The 16906-nt window shown below is 40.5% G+C and overlaps 1 protein-coding gene across 1 annotated transcript; it reads right to left on the minus strand.

Moving 5' to 3' along the window:
* Positions 1–6281: 6281 nt before the first annotated feature.
* RRAGA (Ras related GTP binding A) lies at positions 6282–8098 on the minus strand. The gene has a single exon (XM_040238458.1). The coding sequence runs from the start codon at positions 7653–7655 to the stop codon at positions 6714–6716; it is 942 nt and encodes a 313-aa protein (XP_040094392.1). The 5' UTR covers positions 7656–8098; the 3' UTR covers positions 6282–6713.
* Positions 8099–16906: the final 8808 nt, after the last annotated feature.

Below are 16906 nucleotides of genomic sequence, written 5' to 3' on the forward strand. Positions count from 1 at the left end.
GTATGTTTGGATTTTCTTCCTTTGTATGGATAGGGGGTTGAACTGTGAAGTATTGGAAAGCAAATATCAAATTATGTGAAGCCATTTTGGTTTCTTGACTAATTTTGAGATATTTTATCATTTGAGCTACCCAGGAAGCCAGAGTAATATTGTAAGCATGAAGTAAATGACAAACTAGTAGGCTAATTTATTATGTCCTAATTCAGTTAATTAACATAAAGATGAGTAGTTTTTTATGTAATTTTATCAAGTGGTTTACTTAATAGCTATTAGATATACTGATTTTTCTTTTTAGGGAAATAACTTCTATTAAGTGAGGAGAGTAAATGTACAGTCCAAATGACAAAGTTTAAGTTTGGGAAAGCTCTAAAGAGGCTTAATGATTATTCAAGTAAGTCGATCCTGAAAAATGATGTTTGATAGAATAAAGTGCCTGTGATGATAGTGAAGACTTGGGTAGAATGAATTTAGAAAAAAGAAAAAAAGTGGAAGATGACTAGATATTTTTGAGGGACAATAACTATAAATCCATTCAGTGGGTTGTATAGCAGTTTTATGTTTAGTCTAATTTAGACTTTGAGAATTTAACTCTATTTTTTTATTTTAACAGAAAAAATAAAAAATTAGTCTGTATGTTTTTTGGAGGGGCACTATTTTGGGGGGAGCTAATTTGTATTGTTACTTTCCTCCTCAAAAACCATTAGTTCCCCAACTGCCTATAGAACAGCTTCAAATTAACTTGAAAATACTGAATTTGGGGTTAAACAACTTGTTCGTTGTTACACAGCTAAGTCAGTGATGAAGCTAGGGTTTGACCCTATTTTCCTTCCGTAATAAACCAACAAGACCTCTCAGAACTAAAAGGCCAAAGGTGTAGGATATATGGCTGAAGGAGTGGGCTTTCTGGACTCTAAATGGGAGTCAGATGTGAGGTCTTTTGTACAGTTTCCTGCCTGATTTAGTCAGGCCTCGCAGCCAAGAGAAAGGCTTGTCCTTAGCATTCAGGTGAATACATGCCATTCAGTTCAGTTAAGTTGCTCAGTCGTGTCCGACTCTTTGCGACCCCATGAATCGCAGCACGCCAGGCCTCTCTGTCCATCACCAACTCCCGGAGTTCACTCAGACTCACGTCCATCGAGTCAGTGATGCCATCCAGCCATCTCCATTACCCTCTGTGAACCAGGAGGTTAAGTACATGCTGGAAGGGTTATAGCACCTACAGCACCCCTGTGTTTAATGCCAGCTCTTAACCATCACAGCTTTGTCCATTTGCCAAGAAACTGGCTAGAAGAGGAGAAAAGTTGAAGGAGAGAGTTCTGGAAGTAGATGGGCTTAATAGTTCATCTTTCATGACTCATTTTGGCTTATTTTCTTTTGTGTTGCTTGTTTGATCCAAGTTTGAAGGCCAGGCATGTGTGTGTGTGTGTGTGAGAAAAGACAGAAGAAAAACACATATAATTACTCTATTAGCAGTGGAAAAGAAAGTGGAAGAGAAAAGCTTCTCCTCAGGTGGCATATTCTTTTATTAATTAATAGAACAAATAGGGACTCTGCAGGTCTACAGGGAAACTGTTCTCTAGTCTTAAGAAACCCAGTACTGGTAAGCGCAAAATTAACACGTTAAAGAGAGGGTGCAGCTATCATACTAGCATCTACAAATTGCCAGGGCCATTCCTAGATACTTAATATGTGTGCATGTTAAGTTGCTTCAGTCATATCCGACTCCTGGTGACCCTGTGGACTGTAGCCCACCAGGGTCCTCTGTCCATGGGATTCTCCAGGCAAGAATACTGGAGTGGATTGCCATTACCTCCTCCAGGGGATCTTCCCCACCCAGGGATTGAACCCGAGTCTCTCACGTCTCCTGCATTGGCAGGTGGGTTCTTTACCACTCGCACCATCTGGGAAGCCCAGATACTTAATAATAGGTATTAGATACTTAATAATACAAATTATATCATTTAATTCTTAAACCTTTGTAAGATAGTGATATTGTACCTATTTTATAGATAATGATACCAAAGCTAGGGACCTTCTTTAAATGACTTGTCTAAGAAGGACTCAAGAAATTACCTGGGATACATCTTAAAAAATGTGGATTCTGTAGGTCTAACCTGAGGATTAGAAATTTCCACTTTTAAATATGCTTCCCTGGTAATTGTTAGGCTCAATAAGAAACTTGAGAGTCAGTGCCAGGGGATATAGATTCACCTGTAGTCCTGGGGTATCTTAAAGAAGCTAGGTACACTATTCACACCATACTGCTTTATAGATCTTAGCTGTTTCATAAGGAAGCTGTTTGGCAAAAAGTGAAGAAGTAAAGAGCCTCTTGATGAAAGTAAAAGAGGAGAGTGAAAAAGTTGGCTTGAAACTCAACATTCAGAAAACTAAGATCATGGCATCTGGTCCCATCACTTCCTGGCAAATAGATGGGGAAACAATGGAAACAGTGACAGACTTTATTTTTTTGGGCTCCAAAATCACTGCAGATGGTGACTGCAGCCATGAAATTAAAAGATGCTTGCTCCTTGGAAGAAAAGTTACGACCAACCTAGATAGCATATTAAAAAGCAGAGACATTACTTTGCCAACAAATGGCCATCCAGTCAAAGCTATGGTTTTTCCAGTAGTCATGTATGGATGTGAGAGTTGGACTGTGAAGAAAGCTGACCGCCGAAGAATTGGTGCTTTTGAACTGTGGTGTTGGAGAAGACTCTTGAGAGTCCTTTGGACTGCAAGATCCAGCCAGTCCATCCTAAAAGATCAGTCCTGAATATTCACTGGAAGGACTGATCCTAAAGCTGAAACTCTAATACTTTGGCCACCTGATGTGAAGAGCTGACTCATTGGAACAGATCCTGATGCTGGGAAAGATTGAAGGTGGGAGAAGGGGATGACAGAGAATGAGGTGGTTGGATGGTGTTACCAACTCAATGAATATGACTTTGAGTTGGCTCCAGGAGCTGGTGATGGACAGGGAAGCCTGGCGTGCTGCATGCTGTCTATGAGGTTGCAAAGGGTCGGACACGACTGCGTGACTAAACTGAACTGAACAGAAAGGAAGCTGAAGCTTACCAGGAAGTGTAGGCCCTAAATTGCTGAGAATCCGAAGATCAAAATATCTCTAGATATTAATGGATTTACAAAAACCACATTGTTAAATGAGTCATACCTGGAATAGGCTGAGAGTTTTTGGCATTCTTCCCTGTCCTTTGTATGCTAGTTGTATAAACAAAAGTATATTAAATTTGTCACTTGTAAACCATTTTGATTATGACTTATTGCTTTCAGTCTCTTCCTTGTCTGTTATTGCCTGCAAACATGCCTTTTGTTCTTAAGGGACTGCTTTGATCATACCATTTTGTTTAAAATGGTAATTCTAGAATTGAGTTCAAATTTAAAGGCATACAAGGTTCCTTCCATAGATTAATCTATTCCCCCTTCCACTATGGTCTCCCCTCTTTTTTTTTTTTTTTAACTAAAGTGCTTTGATCAGCATGTCTTTAAAATCTTAATTCACAGTTTTGAAGCTGAAAGATCCTAGTTTCATCTCCGTTTATCACAATTATATTTGTCCTTTAGAAAGTGAAAGTCACTTAGTCTTGTCTGACTTTTTTCTCCAGGCCAGTATACTGAAGTGGGTAGCTGTTTCCTTCTCCAGGGGATCTTCCCAACCCAGGGATTGAACCCAGGTCTCCCTCATTGCAGGCGGATTCTTTACCAGCTGAGCCACCAGGGAAGCCCTTTGTGCTTTAAGGTTCAGAACAAATCTCACATTCACCTTGAAGTCTCTTTCCTTACCCATGGTCCTTTCCCTTCTCTAAAATCCCCTATAGCTTATGCTAATTTTTGTTCACTTAGTATTTTTCATTTATTGCTTTTATCATGTTTTCTCATGGTTGTGATTTCTCCAGTTGTATTGATTAAATACACATATACCTATGTAGATGTGTATGTGGGGTGTGTCCATACATACTTCTTTCTTAGCTGATACTGAAGTATTGGAATTGTTTCCTTTGCCTTCTGTATGATGGAATTAAAGTAATGGTAAAGAGGGAGGGCTGCTTTATTGCTGTAAGAGTACTTTTTCTCATTACAACAGAATGTACTTTTATTCACTATTCATAAGTTGAAGGTGTATAAACTGACTTCTGTATTAGTATGAAACTTTAGATAATGCCTGCTGCTGCTAAGTCACTTCAGTCGTGTCCAACTCTGTGTGACCCCATAGATAGCACCCCACCAGGCTCTTCCGTCCCTGGGATTCTCCAGGCAAGAATACTGGAGTAGGGTGCCATTTCCTTCTCCAATGCATGAAAGTGAAAAGTGAAAGTGAAATTGCTCAGTCATGTCTGACTCTTCACGACCCCATGGACTGCAGCCCACCAGGCTCCCCTGTCCCTGGGATTCTCCAGGCAAGAATACTGGAGTGGGGTACCACTGCCTTCTTCAGTGCACACATGCATGCAATGTCACCTCAGTTGTCTCCGACTCTGTGCGACTCCATGGACAGCAGCCCATCAGGCTCCTCCATCCACAGGATTCTCCAGGCAAGAATATTGCCTATATGTCCTAATTGTTTTAAATGCTTAAAGAGGACAAACATATAATATTGCTCAACATGAAAACTGTTATCAAGTGGAATAAAGACTGTATCATGTTAAAGAAAATCAATTTGGGGGAATTTAATTGAAAACAAAAATACAAGTATTTTGAAACCATTCTTTACCATGTCTTTTGTAACCATGAGCTTTGGAGTAAATTTTACTTAATCCTTGAGAACTATATAAAAGGAATCACTATTTTTTCCCCTAAGTATACTAAAATGAAATATGTTTAAGGACATTTTCCTTAATGTAAAAGTATTTGCTAAAGTAAAATTCTTTCACATTAAGTTGCCAATATATAGTTGATATACCTTTCTCCTTATGCACTGTCAATGTCAAAGCCACATCCTAAATTTAAAATATCTGTAAGTCCTCCATGGGACTATTTGTAAATGTTTTACATACTACAGTCTTGAATAAACATTATTATACCACCTAGTTCTAGATTATTAAATGTGGAATTTAAAATGATTTTTTTAAAGTACATCTATACTATTAGTTTAATAATGTGTCTGAATAGCTTCTTGCTCTTCATAGGTAGGGACCTTGTTATCCAGTTGCTGTTATAAAGGATTTAATAAATGTTAAATAATTTTATAAAGGTTTGGAAATTCCCTATCACTTATATTACATGTCTATATAATACAGAGATAATGCCTCATTTGTAAAATGAGAGGTGTTTTGTCTCTAAGATATTTAGATTTCATTTAAAACAATGTATGAGGCAGCTGAAACAGCATTTTAGGTCTTTTTTATTCCACTATATCACATTGCCAACTCAAAACAGGAACCTTAGAATTCTTTCCTCAAAGTATGTAATCTAAGAATCGGATTGAAAATTACTCAATTTACAGATAAATACAGATGGGAAAGTGATCTTGCCCAAGGCAAAACACTATTCTTTAAGAGAAGTCACTTAACTTACTAGGCTTCAGTTTACACAATCTATGAAATTTGGGAAATTATATGAAGGAATAATGTATAGCTAAAAAGCTAGGATTTTTATGATTAACTTTTCTGTCAGTGGAGGAAGTAGTGGCACGTAAGGGGCGAGGATCTGCAATTTCACTGCCTAAGTTGCAGCTGTATGACCTTAATAAGGTCATGGCAGTTTTCTCATCTACTAACAGAGATAAAAGTAATCTGCCTTACAAATTATGAAGGTTAGATAAGAAAATGCACATTAAGTCTTTAAGAATACCTGAGATTTACTGGGTAGCTTCTATTTTGCTAGGCTTCACATCCAGTAATTTCACAGTGGGGCGGGGGGGCGGGGGGGGAATGGCTTGGTAGGTAGTATTGACAACTGACATATTAGTATGTGCCAGGCCCTATTCTAAATGCTTTCCATATTGTTTTAATCCAATGAAGTAGTGCTATTCTTATCCACATTTTACAAATGAGGGAACAAACAGTAAAATTAAGTGCTTTGCTCAGTTCATGGTGATAGTAAGTGAAAGTACTAGAATACTAGTGCTCGAATACTAACTCAGCTCAGGTGATCTAGCTCCAGAGACCATCTTAACCACACTGCTGCAGTTGCTAAGCAACGTCCTTAAAGTGATGGGGAAGCCAAGATCACAATCAAATTTACCAGTTAAACAATACCTGTGGGCAGTCAGAATCTATAGCTTTAATATTAACCACCTTCAAATTATTTCAAATAAGACCATATTTTAAACTGCTAACAGCAAATGTTTATTCATTATTGGAGCCAGGAAGAAATTATAAACGCATTTTAATACCTTACTGATAAAATAACATTCCATCTTTGCAACCTTGTAAGGAATACAGAAGATATTGTAAAGGCTTTGATGTGTATATCTACTATAACCAGGTAATCAGAACACACATACTCACATACACCACCACCTACTTTAGTGTTACCCCATACCAACTTTTCGGAAAGGCCATCTTTAAAGCTCTACTGGATAACTGAGTAAATAGCGTCCAAAAGACTGGGGAGAAGGGAAGAAAGAGATGAAAATGATAAGCAGCACACATTTCAAAGCCCACTTATAAGCACACGACATTATGAATATTGAAAAAAAAAAAGGTGGGGAGAAAGGCAATTGAGCATTTTCAGAGAGCGCATTTTGGCAATATTCAACGCATAAGGAGGCTGTGCTTGGGACCATCCACTCTCTCCAGCTTCTCAAAGTGTTTCCTGGCATTGCGAATGTTGATCAGAGTAGCCGCAGAAGGGATCGACGGATCCGACATAACCACCATCACGTACGTGTTTGATGTGAAGATGTCGATGAAAGCAGCGAAGTTAGAATTCCTAACTTCCATGCTCTGGAAAGAAGCGGCCAATTTACTGCAGCTCAGCTTGAACTGCTTAATTATGTTGCTGATCTTCTCGAATCGGTGGACATCACGCTGCTCTTTGCACTGGTAATGGGAGATGACCAAGAACGTGGCTCTCTCGAACAGCAGAACTTCATCGGCCTCAATAATCTGGGCAAAATTCCTGAGATTCATCTCCAGCTGCTGGACATTGGGAATCAGTTGATAGACAATACTGGACCAGGCTTTGTAGAGCGTTTCATCCCAGATGGATGTTCGAAAACAAGCACACTCCAGCGGGCGAGACAAACGCCTCAGGTCTTCCTCTCGCTCTTTAAAAATCAGGTCACGCTGATCTTCCTGAACCAGATCCATCTTGTGCACCAAGCAGAAGATTTTGGCATCAGGAGAGTTCTGGAGGATGGCCTCCAGACACGACTGGTAATAATGCATGTCCTTTTCCAGTTCGCGGCTCTCCACGTCGAACACATAAATCAGAACCTCGACATTACGGAAGATGTTGTCTCGCTGGCTGGTGAAGTAATTTTCCATGAAGGTATCCTGACCGCCACAGTCCCACAGATTCAGCACTAGGTTGCCCAGGAATCGGACGTGGGAGTGCTCCACATCAATGGTGGCACCCAGGCGCCGGGTGTCGCGAGCGATGTAATTGGCAAAGATAATCGACCTCATGCTGGTCTTCCCCGACCCGCTCTTCCCCATTAACAGCACCTTTTTCTTCATGGCTGTATTTGGCATCACCCGCCGGAGCTGCCGCGGACTGGGCCTCTGGGCGCGGCCTAACTGCAGCGCAGGAGGAGGGAGGGAGGAGCCCGGGATTTCGGGGGCTCAGCCGGCTGGGCCGCGCCTCTGTACAGCTGGGGAAGCCGAAGGGGCGAGCTCGGCGCTGGGAAGGGCCGCGTCCGGTGAACTCTTTCCGTGGGGAGAGCGCCACGGGGCGGACCGCTGCAGCAGCTCCGAAGAAACGAGCGGCTTCCGGGGAGAGGCGTCTCTGAGCCTCCGCAGCCACCCACTTCCGGTGGCGATCTCGCGAGAACCCGCGATCTCGCGAGAACCCGCGCTCTCGAGCGTCGCTGCCGGAAAAGCTTTGAAAAACCGCTCTATTAATGAGACCCAGTACAAACCACCCGAAGGAGAAATTGGAAGGGGAACACAGGACTCGGGTGTTCTGTTTTCTTATTTAAACTGAGCTTACGGTCGCAAAGTTGTACGTGTGTGGGCATTTGGGAGAATTGCTGCCACCTCGTGGCCGAAAAAACACAGCACACCACTATGGGCGGTGTGCTTTATGGCACCCCACTCCAGTACTCTTACCTGGAAAATCCCATGGATGGAGGAGCCTTGTAGGCTGCAGTCCATGGGGTCGCTAAGAGTCGGACACGACTGAGAGACTTCACTTTCACTTTCCACTTTCATGCATTGGAGAAGGAAATGGCAACCCACTCCAGTGTTCTTGCCTGGAGAATCCCAGGGGTGGGGGAGCCTGGTGGGCAGCCGTCTATGGGGTCACACAGAGTTGGACAAGACTGAAGTGACTTAGCAGTAGCAGCAACCTCCTGGCAACCCACTTCAGTACTCTTGCCTGGAAAATCACATGGACAGAGGAGCCTGGTAGGTTACAGTCCATAGGGTCGCTGAGTCGGACACGACTGAGCAACTTTACTAACCTCCCTTGGAGTAGGAAATGGCAACCCACTCCAGTATTCTTGCCTGGAAAGTCCTATGGACAGAGGAGCCTGGAGGGCTACACAGTCTTTGGGGTTGCAAAAGAGTCGGACGCGACTAATCGACTAAACAAAAACAGTGAGTGAGAGCACCTTAAACCTACTCTCTTAGTAAATTTCCAGCATTCAGTACAGCGCTGTTAGTCATCGTGTTGTAGTTTAGATCACTAGACTTATTCTTCGTGCGTAACTGCAACTTTGTATCCTTTGACTATTATCTCCTCATCATCCTCGTTTCCCCTACCTGGTAATAATTATTCTCCTTTATGCTACTATATGTTTGACTTTTTTAGATTCTAATCTCACACGCTAGTAAAGTAATGTTCAAAATTCTCCAAGCCAGGCTTCAGCAATAGGTGAACCGTGAACTTCCAGATATTCAAGCTGGTTTTAGAAAAGGCAGAGGAACCAGAGATCAAATTGCCAACATCCGCTGGATCATTGAAAAAGCAAGAGAGTTCCAGAAAAACATCTATTTCTGCTTTGTTGACTATGCCAAAGCCTTTGATTGTGTGGATCACAATAAACTGTGGAAAATTCTTCAAGAGATGGGAATACCAGACCACCTGACTTGCCTCCTGAGAAACCTATATGCAGGTCAGGAGGCAACAGTTAGAACTGGACATGGAACAGCATAATGGTTCCAAATAGGAAAAGGAGTATGTCAAGGCTGTATATTGTCACCCTGCTTATTTAACTTATATGCAGAGTACGTCATGAGAAATGCTGGGCTGGAAGAAGCACAAGCTGGAATCAAGATTGCTGGGAGAAATATCAATAACCTCAGATATGCAGATGACACCACCCTTATGGCAGAAAGTGAAGAGGAACTAAAAGGCCTCTTGATGAAAGTAAAAGAGGAGAGTGAAAAAGTTGGCTTAAAGCTCAACATTCAGAAAACTAAGATTATGGCATCTGGTCCCGTCACTTCATGGGAAATAGATGGGGACAGTGGAAACAGTGTCAGACTTTATTTTTTGGGGCTTCAAAATCACTGTAGATGGTGACTGCAGCCATGAAATTAAAAGATGCTTACTCCTTGGAAGGAAAGTTATGACCAACCTAGATAGCATATTGAAAAGCAGAGACATTACTTTGCCAACAAAGGTCCGTCTAGTCAAGGCTATGGTTTTTCCAGTAGTCGTGTATGGATGTGAGAGTTGAACTGTGAAGAAAGCTGAGTGCTGAAGAATTGATGCTTTTGAACTGTGGTGTTGGAGAAGACTCTTGAGAGTCCCTTGGACTACAAGGAGATCCAACCAGTCCATCCTAAAGATGATCAGTCCTGGGTGTTCTTTGGAAAGAATGATGCTAAAGCTGAAACTCCAGTACTTTGGCCACCTCATGGGAAGAGTTGACTCATTGGAGAAGACTCTGATGCTGGGAGGGGTTGGGGGCAGGAGGAAAAGGGGATGACAGAGGATGAGATGGCTGGATGGCATCATCAACTTGATGGGACATGAGTTTGAGTGAACTCCGGGAGTTGGTGATGGACAAGGAGGCCTGGTGTGCTGCAATTCATGGGGTCACAAAGAGTCGGACAAGACTGAGCGACTGAACTGAACTGAAAGATAAGTGAGATCGTGCAAAGTTTTTTTCTTTTTATGTCTGGCTTATTTCACTCAAGGCTGATGCCCTCCAGTTTCATCCCTGGTGTTGCAAATGACAGGATCTCCCTTTTAAAGACTGAGTAGTACTCCCACTGTATATATGTAAATCACCATTTCTTCTTTTTTTCAACATAAACATTTTTCTTTTGTTTTTATGTTTAAAACAACATATCTTCATTTTCTGAACCAGCAAGAGTAGTTTCTAACACTATATTCTACAAGTGGATATTGACATACATTTTAGTTAAAATATATTCACAAAAGAATTCCTGCTGGAAGTTGAACATTTTGGGGTTTTCAGTTCAGTTGCTCAGTCTTGTCTGACTCTTTGCTACCGCAACTCCTGGAGTTCGCCCAAACCCATGTCCATTGAGTCGGTGATGCCATCCAACCATCTCATCCTCTGTTGTCCACTTCCCCTCCTGCCCTCAATCTTTCCCAGCATCAGGGTCTTTTCAAATAAGTCAGCTCTTCACATCAGGTGGCCAAAGTACTGGAATTTCAGCTTTAACATCAGTCCCACAAATGAACACCCAGGACTGATCTCCCTTAGGATGGACTTGTTGTATCTCCTTGCTGTCCAAGGGACTCTCAAGAGTCTTCTCCAACACCACAGTTCAAAAGCATCAATTCTTTGGCGCTCATCTTTCTTTATAGTCCCAACTCTCATACATGACCACCGGAAAAACCATAGCCTTAACAAGATGGACCTTTGTTGGCAAAGTAATGTCTCTGCTTTTCAATATGTTGTCTAGGTTGGTCATAACTTTCCTTCCAAGGAGTAAGGGTCTTTTAATTTCATGGCTGCAATCACCATCTGCAGTCATTTTGGAGCCCAGAAAAATAAAGTCAGTCACTGTTTCCCCATCTATTTGCCATGAAGTGATAGGACAGGATGCCATGATCTTAGTTTTCTGAATGTTGAGCTTTAAGCCAACTTTTCCACTCTCCACTTTCACTTTCATCAAGAGGCTCTTTAGTTCTTCACTTTCTGCCATAAGGGTGGTGTCATCTGCATGGCTGAGGTTTTAGTATTCAGTTTATTTAAGTTCTTCTAGTACTTACACTGGATTATGGTGATTCCCCTCACCCTCTTTCCACAGTGTATTGATATTCATTTTAGCTGTACAGCCTAATAATTTGATATATGTATATCTTACCAACTGATTACCACAGTAAGTTTAGTTAACACCCATCCTCTCACATAGTTACAATTTTTTTCTTGTGATAATAGCTTTTAAGATCTATTCCTTTTAGCAAATTTCAAACATACAATATTGTTAACTACAGTCACCATGATTGACTATAACTATTTAGTTAACAGTGCATTACATGCCCAGACTTATTTATGTATGACTGGGAATTTGTACCTTTAAACCACTTTCACCCATTTTTCCCACCTTCTAAAACCCCACCTCTGGCAACAACCGATATGTATCTATGAGTTTGGATTTTTATGTCTGACTTATTTAACTTAGTATAAAGCCTTTAAGGTCTATCCTTGTTATTGCAAAAGGCAGGATTTTCTTCATCTTTATGGCTGAATTTCCTCTCTCCTTGATATTTATTGATATATTAATATCAATCATATTTTCTTTATCCATTCATCCTTCAGTGGACACTTGGATTGATTCCACCTCTTTTTTCCTTTTTTGACAAGTTGTGTGGCATGAGGGATCTTAGTTCCCTGATGAGAGACTGAACCTATGTCCCTGCATTGGGAGTGCAGAGTCTTAACCACTGGACTGCCAGAAAGTCCCTGATTCTCACTTCTTGACTACTGTAAATAATCTTGTAGTGGACATGAGGGTGCAGATACCTTTTTGAGATAGTGATTTTCTTTCCTTTTACTATATACCTAGAAGCAGAATTTCTGAATCATTTGACAATTCTAGTTTCAATTTTTTGAAGAACCTCGATAGTGTTTTCCATGGTGGCTGCACTGATTTACATTTCCATCAGCAGTACAAGGATTCCTTTTCTCTGCATCCTCACCAACATTTGATATTTGTGGTTTTTCTAATGATAGCCATTGTAAAGGTGATATCTCTTTGTAGTTTTACTATGTATTTCTCTGATGATTAACGATGTTCAGCATCTTTTCGTATGCCTGTTGGCCATCTGTATGTCTTCTTTGGGAACATGTCTATTTAGGTCTTCTGCCCCATTTAAGAAATTAGGTTGTTTGTTTTTTTGATGTTAAGTTGTATGAGCTCAACATAAGGGGTTAGTATTTTGGGTATTAACCCCTCATCAATCATATAATTTGCAAATGATTGTCTTTTTGTTTTATTGATGGTTTCCTTTGCTCAGCTGATAAAGAATCTGCCTGCAATGCCGGAGACCTGGGTTTCATCCCTGGGTTGGGAAGATCTCCTGGAGAAGACAAAGGCTACCCACTCCAGTATTCTGACCTGGAGAATTCCATGGGCTGTATAGGCCATGGGTCCCAAAGAGTCAGACAAGCGACTAAACAATTTTCACTTTCACTTTCCTGTACAAAAGCTTTTGAGTTTTTTTGTTTAGTTTTGCTTTTATTTCCTTTGCTTTTAGGAATTAGATCCAAAAAAATATTGCTACTATTTATGTCAAAGGGTGTTTGTTCTACCTTCATTTCCTTCTAGGAGTTTTATGGTTTCCAGTCAGTCTTACATTTCAGTCTGAGTTTATTTTTGTATAGGGTATTAGTTTCATATATAATGTTAATTTCATTCTTTTACAAATAGCTGTTCAGATTCTCTAGCACCCACTTATTGAGGAGGCTGATTTTCTCCTTTTTTTATTCTTGCCTTTGTCTTAAGTGCATGGATTTATTTCTGGGCTCTCTCTTCTGTTCCGTTGATCTTTGTGTCTGTTTTTGGAAGCACAACTGCTTTTTATGCATGAATTTTGAATCCTGCAACTTTACTGAATTTGTTAATAGTCCTAAGATATGTGTGTGTGTGTGTTTAGGGTTTTTGATGTATAAGATCATGTCACTGTACAGTGAGAATTTTACTTCCTCCTTTCTGATTTGGATGCCTTTTATCCTTTTTTTTTTTTTTTTTTTGGTCTGATTGATATTTACAGTATTTCTACTACTGTGTTAAATAGAAGTGGCAAGAGTGAGCATTCTTGCCTTGTATTGAATCTTAGGAAAAAAGTTTTCTGTTTTCTCCCCATTGTTTATGATGTTGGCTGTGACTTTTCATAAATGGCCTTTATTATGTTGAGGAAATTTCCTTTTGCATCTACTTTGTTGAGAATTTTTGTTATGAATGGAAGTTGAACGTGTCAAATGCTTCTTCTGCACCTGTTGAGATGAACATGTGATTTTGATGTTTCATTTTAATGTGGTGTATCACACTGATTAATTTGCATATGTTAAAAGAGGCTTGCATCTCAGCGGGGCAACTAAGCTGTCTTACTGCTAAGCATGATGTTGGTTGTGGCTTTTTTGCAGATGTTCTTTATCAGGTTGAGGAATTGCCCTTTTTTTTAAGAAGAATTTAATTCACTTATTTTTGGCTGTTCTGGGTCTTCAGTGCTGTGCATGGGCTTTACTCTAGTTGTGGTGAGTGGGGGCTACTTTCTGGTTGCGAGGAGTGGGTTTCTCATTTTGTTGGCTTCTCTTGTGGAGCACGGGCTCTAGGCATACCACCTTCAGTAGCTGTGGCTCGTGGACTTGAGAGCGGGGGCTCAGTAGTGGTACATGGGCATAATTGCATGTTGGCATATAGAATCTTCCTGGACCAGGGATTGAACCCGTGTCCCCTGCATTGGCAAGTGGATTCTTATCCACTGGACCATCAGGGAAGTCCTCCAAAGAAACTCCCTCTTTTCCTAATTTCCTGAGGAATTTGTAAAAAAAAACAAAATCAAGAATGGGTATTGGATTTTGTTAATGCCTTTTCTGAATCACTGAGAGATCAAATATTTTTGTCTTTCATTCTGTTGATGTGGTATATTACATTAATTGATTTTTCCAGTATTAAAACAGCCTTGTATTTCTGGGATAAACTCCTCTTGGTCATGGAATATAATCCTTTATATATATTGCTGGTTCAGTTTACTGATATTTTAAAAGGATTTTTACATTTAGATTTACAAGAGATAGTGGTCTGTAGTTCCTGTGTGACACTTTTGCCTGGCTTTGGAATCAGAGTAATACTGGCCTTATAGAATTAATTGGGAAGTGTTTATTTTCTTTTTTTAAATTTTAAAGTAATTTATTTTAATTGGAGGCTAATTACTTTATAATATTCTGGTGGTTTTTGCTGTACATAGACACAAATCAGCCACTGGTGTACATGTGTTCCACATCCTGAACCCCCACCCACAACCCTCCCCACCTCATCCCTCTGGGTTGTCCCAGAACACTGTCTTTAAGTACCCTGCTTCATGCATCAAACTTGTACTGCTCATCTATTTTACATATTGTAATATGCATGTTTCAATGCTATTCTTTCATATCGTCCCCCCTCACTTTCTCCCACATAGTCCAAAAGTCTGTTCTTTATATCTGTGTCTCTTTTGCTGCCCTGCATATAGGGTCATCATTACCATCTTTCTAAATTCCATATATGTGTTAATATACTGTATTGGTATTTCTCTTTCTGACTTAACTTCACTCTGTATAATAGGTTCCAGTTTCATTCACCTCATTAGAATTGACTCAAATGCATTCTTTTTTCCATTGTGTATATGTACCACAACTTCCTTAGCCATACATTTGCCAATGGGCATCTAGGTTGCTTCCATGTCCTGGCTACTGTAAACAGTGCTGCAGTGAACATTGGGGTATACGTGTCTCTTTCAATTCTGGTTTCCTTGGTGTGTACGCCCAGCAATGGGATTTCTGGGTAGTCCTTTCTGGCAGTCCTTTTTCCAGTTTTTTTAAAAAGGAATCTCCACACTGTTTCTTTATTTTCTAAAAGATTATGTGTAGGATTTGTATTATTTCTTTCTCAAATATTTGATAGGATTCACTAGGTCACCCTATTTATCCTTCTTGATACTTAACACAGTCCATAATGATACTCTTGGGTAATATTTTGGTCACTTGCTTCTCCTGTGTTAAATTCCGTGAGGCCTCTGCCCCTTGTCTCTGTCATTCAGTGGAGTGTCTGGTTCGTCATAAGAGATCAATAAGTGTTTGTGGAATGAATGAATGGTAGATGCCTAATTTACATGTCACAATGGGCTAGTCTTCTATTGGTGCCAATGAAATTAAGCAATTCCAAATGGTTAGAGATGCTAAAAAAGACAATCTTGCTGAAGTACTTTGTACTCAGAGGAGTAACTGTAGATTTTTAACAATATTCCACAAAGAGTAGACTTTCAGATGGTATACATAGCAGTACATTTGAATGGGTTAGAAGGCCGGAAAAAAATTGTGTAGCTTCATTGAATGTCAATTTTACAAAAAGATTTTGGGGAAATATTAAAGATGGCCGTATTGTTATTGAAAGAGTGTATGTGGGTCTGACTGCTTGCTGCCTCAAAGCCAGTAAACAGGCCAGGTTGGTGGAAAGGAAAATTTGCTTTAATTCAGTTGCTGGCAACTGTGGGGGAAGGGTGGCAGATATCTGTCCAGAGGCTGACTTGGCACCCCCCCTCAACTCCCCGCCCACAACCCGCCCCCTTCTGCCAGCAACCAGTGGGGCAAGAGATTTTACAGACAGAAGGAGGGGACTACATGCAGAAACAGTACATGGCTCTGACAGTCATCTTCAAATTGGTCATCTGGGTAGTTTTAGGTATAGTTAATCTTCACTTCCAAGGTCTATTTGTTCCCATTTCCTTGAGGCCAATTCTTGGAACTGTGGCAGCTCATGTCCTGGGTACAGTCTGGTCATTATGTAGTTAACGTGTCCACCTGGTGTTTTAGTATCTGTAAGACAGCTCACAGGATAGGGCTCAGAATATTATCTATAGTGCTTGAGAAAGAACCAAAGGTCCTCAACTATGCTTAGTGACTACATTATTATTATTTAGTCTCTTGATTGTTTTCCTTTGTTTCTGCATTTCTCACTTCTCTGATTAAACTTATTCTTTGACTAAAGGTTTCCACAGACAAAAGGCAGGCAGAGGGCGTGGTGGGGGTGGGGGGTGGGGCGGCGGGTAAAAACCATAGATTCCTCTCTGCTTCAATATTAAGAAGTGAATACAAATTTTTAAGATAAAATACCATTTGCAGTGGTCCTTAAGGTCTCCAGGTTACCCATTCATTCTTTTTCCTGGGTGGAAAAGTTTGAAAAGAAGGACTCAAAGGCTTGAATCTCAACTCTAGTCCTCACTACCTGTGTTATCTTGGGTGAGTTTACCACTTAGCTTCAGTTTCCTTACTTGTAATATGGGTATGATAGATTTATGTCAGTTTTAAAGATAGACAAGAGAACTTAAGGGAAAGAACACAAAGCTGATAATGCATAGCAAATGACTGTAAATTCTTCATAGGAAGGGACATTTGGGAACCCAGTTAGAGAAGTGTTTATACAAGTTAGGGCTGCGTTGGCTGGAACTGATGAAACATGAGCAGTAAGGTGTCACATGGAGGGGGAGGAAAGGTGGTCTTGTCCAGCACCAGCTCTACAGAAGTACTGGTGCTGAGGCAATTTTTGAGGCCAAAAATGAGACCATTTTTGTCCTTATCATCTTCAGCTTTCAAGATCTC

The sequence above is a fragment of the Oryx dammah genome, unplaced genomic scaffold, assembly GCF_014754425.2.
Source record: "Oryx dammah isolate SB20612 unplaced genomic scaffold, SCBI_Odam_1.1 HiC_scaffold_1, whole genome shotgun sequence".
Classification (NCBI taxonomy): domain Eukaryota; kingdom Metazoa; phylum Chordata; class Mammalia; order Artiodactyla; family Bovidae; genus Oryx; species Oryx dammah.